Source organism: Clarias gariepinus, chromosome 19, assembly GCF_024256425.1.
Source record: "Clarias gariepinus isolate MV-2021 ecotype Netherlands chromosome 19, CGAR_prim_01v2, whole genome shotgun sequence".
NCBI lineage: Eukaryota > Metazoa > Chordata > Actinopteri > Siluriformes > Clariidae > Clarias > Clarias gariepinus.
This window is the reverse complement of record NC_071118.1, coordinates 8277657-8285398: the sequence shown is the minus strand read 5'-3', so window position 1 is coordinate 8285398 and position 7742 is coordinate 8277657. Positions and strand designations below refer to the sequence as shown.

Sequence of the window (7742 nt, the reverse complement as noted above, 5' to 3'; positions counted from 1 at the left end):
AGTGGTATTTGCAATTGTGTGTACAGTTCCAGGTGTAACAGATGCATCTAATTAGTCATCGATTTTCATGGGAGCGACTGCAATGGGCTCCGAGCCACCTCGGCTGGAATTGTCATTCATAGCCTTTGAACTGTTTGCACCATGCACACATTTTACTGTGTCTCATCTGAAAATGACTCATCACCATACTGTGCTTGTAGTTTTAAAAATCAGTTTTACACTTTCAATCACAAGAAATTTCTGTTCCGGATTAACTTGAACGCCCCTCATAGTAACATTTCAAATCCTAAATTGAATAAATACAGTGTTTCAGTTAGAAGAGCTGAAACTACATACAATCAAATGTGTTAAATCCGAGTAGTGTCACCCTGCCACGACTGTAGATGTCATGGTCAGAACCTTGGTTCATCCTCTTCACCAGGTTCTTCTCATAGAGCAAAGGGTGATAGGCTCCCAAGGTGCAGGCTGCATCTCTGAAGTTCTCATAGTAGTGGCAGAGATCAGTTCTGCGTCGTGACGGCAGGAACTCATAGACATGGACGATGTCGCATACTGACATCATCAGTACTGTTCCTAGGGGAAACAGATTTTTTTTTTTACAGAACTGGTCACTGTGCAGCACTGAACATGATTGTATTGTGTTTATTTATGTTGATCTTCATCTTCATGTACTGGAGAAATTTGCAATTAATGGAATGTCTATTTTGGTTTCTTTAAGTAAGAAATAAGAATTCTTTTTTCTTATTTAAATACGAACTCTGGCTTTTTTTGGCCATGCAGAACAAACAAAAATTCTATACTAAGAAAATTATAGCTGCTATGTAAACAGGCACATGCAAGTTGGATGGATAATTTGGAGATATTGTATAGCATCTTTGGCTGCAAACATGTTAAATTTGCTAATTAGTAGATCTCAAATTATTATGGAATGATTTTTTGTAAGTTACTATGTTTTACTATGTGTCTAATAAAGATATTAAATTGAAGAATTCACAAAAGTACGTAAAAAATAACCAATTATTTTCCCTATCGTATTGTCATTATTGTAAGTACCTATAAAACTGAACATCACATACCTAGCAGACCTGAGGAAGGTGGGTTCTTCTGAATCGCATCAGCCATGTTATCTTGTAGAAGCTTCCACAGCTGCCATTCCATGCTGGGATGTATGATATAAAACAGCTGTTGGGGGTGCAGTCGTCTGTACCGCTGATACTGTTTAAATATTGGATAATCCGTCTTGTTGTACCACTAACAAATAATGAGTCAAAAGTTCAGTCATTTATAGTATTTATGTTTCTTAGTGTATTCATTCAGATTGCATTGATCTTTCCCATTATATATTACTGTTTTTTGAGGGAGCAGCAGTAGTTTCCCTGTTGTAATTCCCAATTCTTATTCATAGTCATTAGAATGACTTTAGAGTTATTTCATATACATTTATAGCCCTAATTCTTCAAAAAAGTTTACATAACAAGCAGAGCCAGTCCTGATCCCAGAAAAACAACAGCTGTCTAGACAAACTAAACGGATTTAAAAACTGCTTTATGAGGACACACTCTTGTAACACTCACACAAGAGCAGCTGGCCAATGTGGACACATGAATGTAAGACCCGGCTGAAAGCAGCTGTTGAATGAGGAAGCTGCACTGAACAATGCGCTGATTTGTGTCAGAAGTGCTATGAATAACTGAAAAAGCTGATCCAAAAAAGTAACTTGAAGAAGATTCTAATCAATTGCAGTTTTTAAATTTGAGGTGAGTTATTTTATTTTTTATGTTTATAAATTTACTTTTTCGTTCCATCTCTTTTTGACAAAAAAAAAATAAATAAAAAATTATTCCACAGACTGCTCCCCACGAAGGCTACTACTGGAAAGCACAAGTTTTACTTTGTTCACTTTGCAAATATGAAAACACATTCATTCAAAGTGTTTACTTTTTTCCAAACTTTACTCTCATTTTTTGTCAGGTATAAAGTCACAAAACTTTATACTTTTTTTTGGTGTCGTTCCATCCAGTTCTAATTAAAATGAATATTTCTTCATGCATTAAAAAGTTAGACTACTCATGATTCCATATCACAGGTAAAATGAAGAGTCCAACTTCTTACATCAGGACACAGAGAACTCTTTTTCCCAGAATATTTTCCTAATAATGCTGATCTTTAAGTAATGAAAGACTTTAAACTAATTATGATTATGCTTTTTACCTCATCTGAACTTCATGGATCATGGATTTGCTTCACAAACAGTGAAGAAGATAACAACAGAAAACCACACTGATGAAATGCTTAAACACTATAACTACTACTAACACTGAAATTAAAAACAAGGTAAAACTGTAATGTCAGCATAAAAGTTACAAATATCAAAAGTTCAATGGGTACGCAGAGCCCTATAGAAAACAACCATAAGACAACCTCCAGGACAAAACATCAGTGAAACTCAAGGCCACTGGAGGCTCAAATTTTGGGTCAACATTCCTTAACTCAGAATCAACAGGGCATGTTTCTGAGAACAGAAATTAACCTTAGCTGGGACTTGGTATTGAAAGGCTGCCCGTCAACCTCTACATGGAGCTGGGCCAGCTTGGTACTGCAGGTTCGGTTGGGGCGGTTGATGTGTTCTTTAAGGCATTTTATATTTTTGACATTAACTATCCAAAGCAGTGTGCTCCTGTAGAGGACTTTTTGTAATGTTGCTATGAAATAGCGAGGCCTACTTGAAAAGTCATAGACAGTGTTTGTATGTTAAAATGGGCTGGATGGAGATCCTGCTCTGTAGAAGCTGCCTCAGCCTATTTGTGCAATTACTCCATTCTGCCCTTGTGAGTAATAGTATAGTAATGATGTCGCTATTGATTATCTGTTCTTGTGCTTTTGAAAAATAAATGTTTTTTTCTATGAACATTAAATAGAATGTTTATTGCATGCATGTATGGTTTGCAAAACTTTTTGTAATAGACCAGTATATCAAGGTAATTTAACTGTTTAATAGAGATGGGTAGGTTTTTTTAAATTTATTTTTTTACAGATTCACTGTAAAACATGAAAATAATAATAACCTATTTGTGAGGTAGAATTAACGCAACATTTCAGTTGAAATGAACCAGCATCTGGGTAGAACATTTGACCAATTTATGTGTTAGAATTAACCCAGCATTATAGTTAAATATGACCCAGCATTTGGGTTGAATATTTAACCCATCTTGCTGGGTTAAACAAATAACCCATTTTGCTGGGTTACATTAACCCAGCATGTAGTTAGTCCAAACTGGGTTGTTTTTAACCCAGTATTTTTTAGGGTGTCAAATGTTATAAAATCTAGAGAAAGATGAACTAAACTGGCAACACTGAATAGAATGGCATACAGATGATGAGGAAGTAACATGCTTACCTCATTTAGGTCAGAAGAAAAAGGAGCAGGGTCCCAGGCCACTAAAGAGCCATTTCTATATAATGAACTGGACAGGAAGTGGAAATCTTCTGATGCCATTACCTTATAGTGAATCACTGTCATTAGATTTGTCCCATGCTACATAATATACATTTTTTTAAGGATTTAAAAATACATTACCTGAGAATTTATTATACGGACTGTAGTTTTGGACCCAACGTCCTTCTCAAAGCCCACAGTGGGTGCAGCATTGAATCGTACCACTGCATCATGGGCATCTGTAATAGCATTTCATAAGGTAGATTAAAGCTGTGGTGTTTTTGTCCTGTTTATTAGTAAATTAAGCTAAATAATAATGTAAAGATGTCTTTGTATTTAGCATGTTGGATTTCTGTCAAACACTGATAATGGTTTAATTGTGTGAAACTGTTTATTTTTTTACTTTATGCAAAATCGGATGCAGTTCTGCAAGCTGTTATGCTGTTGAGCTGGTGACCAACAGTGAGTGTAACAGAGGTGAAAGTAGTTTTAAATAATTTTTTTTTTACCGATTCTATGTTGCCAAAAGGTGAGGAGAATAAAACATAAAGGTGGTGGACAGTCCTGTAAATCCCATAAGTCTTTTTTTGTATTTCCACTTATTCCTTTTTATAATATAAATGGCGTTAACTTCCAGGTTTCGGGGTTAAACCAAAAAAAAAATAAAGCATTGAATGGAAAGCTACAGTCCATCCGGAAAGTATTCACAGCGCATCACTTTTTCCACATTTTGTTATGTCACAGCCTTATTCTAAAAGGGATAAAATTCATTTTATTTTTCAAAATTCTACACACAACACCCCATAATGACAACATGAAAAAAGTTTACTTGAGATTTTTGCTAATTTATAAAAAAAAAAAAAAAAAAAAAAATGAGAAAGCACATGTACATACAGTAAGTATTCACAGCCTTTGCAAAATTGAGCTCAGGTGCATCCTGTTCCCCCTGATCATCCTTGAGATGTTTCGGCAGCTTAATTGGGAGTCCACCTGTGGTAAATTCAGTTGATTGGACATGATTTGGAAAGTTACACACCTGACTTTATAATGTCCCACAGTTGACAGTTCATGTCAAAGCACAAACCAAGCATGAAGTTAAAGGAATTGTCTGTAGACCTCAGAGACAGGATTGTATCAAGGCACAAATCTGGGGAGGGTTACAGAAAAATTCCTGCTGCTTTGAAGATGCCAATGACCACAGTGGCCTTCATCATCCGTTAAGTGAAAAAAAGTTCAAAACCACCAGCACTCTTCCTACAGCTGGCCGGCCATCTGAACTGAGTGATCGGGGGAGAAGGGCCTTAGTCAGAGAGGTGACCAAGAACCCGATGGTCACTCTGACGGAGCTCCAAAGGTCGTTTGTGGAGAGAGGAGAACCTTCCAGAAGGACAACCATCTTTGCAGCAATCCACCAATCAGGCCTATATGGTAGAGTGGCCAGAGAGGCTCATCAGACCTCAGAATTTTGTTTCTCATGGTCTGAGAGTTCTTCAGGTGCCTTTTGGCAAACTCCAGGCGGGCTGCCATGTGCCTTTTACTAAGGAGTGGCTTCCGTCTGGCCACTCTACCATATAGGCCTGATTGGTGAATTGCTGCAGAGATAGTTGTACATGGTTTATGTTGTCATTATGAGGTGTTGTGTGTAGAATTCTAAGACAAAAAATGAATTTAATCCATTTTAGAATAAGGCTGTGACATTAAATGTGGAAAAAGTGATGCGTTGTGAATACTTTCCGGATGCACTGTAGTGTGTACAATCCTTTGTCGCACGCATCAAGTAGGGTTGGAGAGCGATTTGGTATTCTGTCTTGTGTTAGGAACTAGTTAGCTTTGTAGCCATGAATAAAAGAACACAAGTGTTTCAGAGCCGATTGGGAATGGCTAGAACAAAGAGTTGTTTACGGTGACATAAAATAATTAGATGTGCTTTCTTGAAGGAAGTGCTTTTGTGACTGGGTTTGAATGTGGGTTTTGGCAGGCAGTTGTTCTTTCTTCAGTATTGTGGACCATTACAACCTACTTTCACCCATGCTAGTGACCGACATTTAGTGTGATTAATGGTTATTGAAATACCTGGGATATGGAGTGATACATAGTTAAACATCCCAGTGCTGTTACTGTCTATTATCACCACCCGTACTTCAGGTGCTTTTTTGGCAAACTCCGAGCAGGTTGTCATGTGTAAATTTATGTAAAAAACATTTTAATACTTTAACAAAAACACTATAAACACCTTTTTTTATTTTGTCATTGTGGAATTTTGTGAGTAGAATAATGAGAATCCAAAGGATTTAAATCTAATTTAAAATGAGTATGAAACAAAATGTGAAACGTCTGAAAACTTTCTGTCATCGCTGTAGCTCCTATTGACACCAACTCCAAATCTAATGCTTACCAATTATGTTTAAGTTGGGTAAGGCGTTTCATTTAGGTGTTAATATTTTGTATTCATTTTGTTCTCAAAATTAAGGTGAAAATTATACACACCAATCTCTTCCCCAAGTCCAGAATCTCTCAGAGAACCTGCAGACGTCACAACAGCGCATGTTTTAAATGGGCCAAGTGCAGAGGTCAGGGGTTGAGTAGGCAGATGGGAGGCCCAGAGGAATTTAGTAAAGGGCTCCATCTCTGGCGTTAATGTGGTGATTTTTACCATCTCTTTAAGTTGGCACAGGAGCTCTGGGCCATTTCGTTTTTGTCCTCTTTTTCTACCTTGTGAGGCAGAGACATTTACACCATATTTATTCATTGCCTAAATTAGAAAAAGATTTTGTTACAAAATGGAAAGCTCAAACACCAAAATAGTGATAAAAATGTTGTTAGGTCTTGTGTAGAGATTGCATTCACTTTAGTAAAGAGTGAAATCATGTTTAAGTTTTCTTTAAAACTATTCTTGGATAAGTTACAAAAATAGAGATCATACTATCTCATTCACTTCTTACCTGATAGTTCTGCACCACCTTATTCAGCCTAATGCCCAGCACGCTGCTAGACATCTCATCATTCCATATCTCTCCAGCCTTCCCTTTGGCAAAAAAGAAATCACTCACTTTGTGACTGGATATGTCTGTTCTTCTTAGGCTCCATAAAATAGTCTTATAGATGAGAGAAACAAAAAGGTTTAAAAAAAAAATTTGTCTTCACTTAAAAGCAATTCTTTTGAATTGTGCATAATTTATAAGCTAAGGACCAAATTGTACTGGTCGCCAAATCATACAAATGCTTTCACACAGCAAACCCTTGAAACTGTATTTGTTTGACATAGATGACAACTGACAATTTTTATATCTTGTTGAAATACATTTCTAAAGTCTATGATTTCTTTTTTTGATAGAGTCTATTTACAAAGTGGTCTAAATCAGGTAGCCATATATTTGATGTTTTTTTCAATGCTCAAAAACACTAACTGTATGCAATCCTATGCACTTACGAGCCTTTTCTGTATAATTCAATAAATAAAATTGATAATATATGGTTATATTATAATAAATAATATTCCTCACAGCAGTGATCGCTGACTTGAAGTCTTTATTGTAGTAACAGATGGACGTGACACGCATGTACAGTACATTGTATTCACTAACAAAATAGTTTAGGACTTATATACTTCTTTGTCTATATAAACTAGAGAACATACAGATACTACATTACTGACAGGTAACAGAAAAGCATGACAAAGCACAGCGGACAGATTTGCTTCACTCTTCAATTTTTAAACCCAACATATATGTTTTCAATGGTGTGTGCTCTTGGCCGTGCCAGAGTCACTGTCCTTACCTCCAAGATGGCATCAATGGCAGGTATACTGTTTTCAGTACACAGTGTATACAGTACAGCAATAATCATGCAAAAAAGGGCAATGTACAAAACCCCTCGACAAGCTCGACGCCTCAACTGCCAAAGCATGCTAACATGATTCATAGCAGCACCTGTGACCTAAGAAAGACATGGATTTTTATCAATTTCATTTACATTCAGGACATACACATTAGGTGTTAGTTAATAAGCAAAGCATGAAAGAAGAAAGTAGACAATCAAAAGAAAAATAATGCTGGATATAAAGATTTATTTATTTATTTAGACACTGTTGTAAGCTGCAAGTTAGAACACACTTGATTTACATGTGTGATTATTTATAAGATGAGATCACATGTACAGTGGTGTGAAAAACTATTTGCCCCCTTCCTGATTTCTTATTCTTTTGCATGTTTGTCACACAAAATGTTTCTGATCATCAAACACATTTAACTATTAGTCAAAGATAATATAATTGAACAAAAAATGCAGTTTTTAAATGATGGTTTTT

At 36.1% G+C, this 7742-nt stretch overlaps 1 protein-coding gene across 1 annotated transcript; it reads right to left on the bottom strand.

Annotated features, from left to right (window-relative positions):
* Nucleotides 1–234: 234 nt before the first annotated feature.
* Nucleotides 235–7360, bottom strand: LOC128507831 (beta-galactoside alpha-2,6-sialyltransferase 1-like). The gene is made up of 7 exons (XM_053478953.1): nt 7214–7360; nt 6379–6531; nt 5924–6188; nt 3578–3675; nt 3398–3499; nt 1077–1251; nt 235–573 (listed from the first exon to the last, which is right to left on the bottom strand). Exons 1-7 carry the CDS (start codon nt 7355–7357, stop codon nt 329–331), a joined length of 1182 nt encoding a protein of 393 aa, XP_053334928.1. The 5' UTR covers nt 7358–7360; the 3' UTR covers nt 235–328.
* Between the last annotated feature and the right edge of the window lie 382 nt (nt 7361–7742).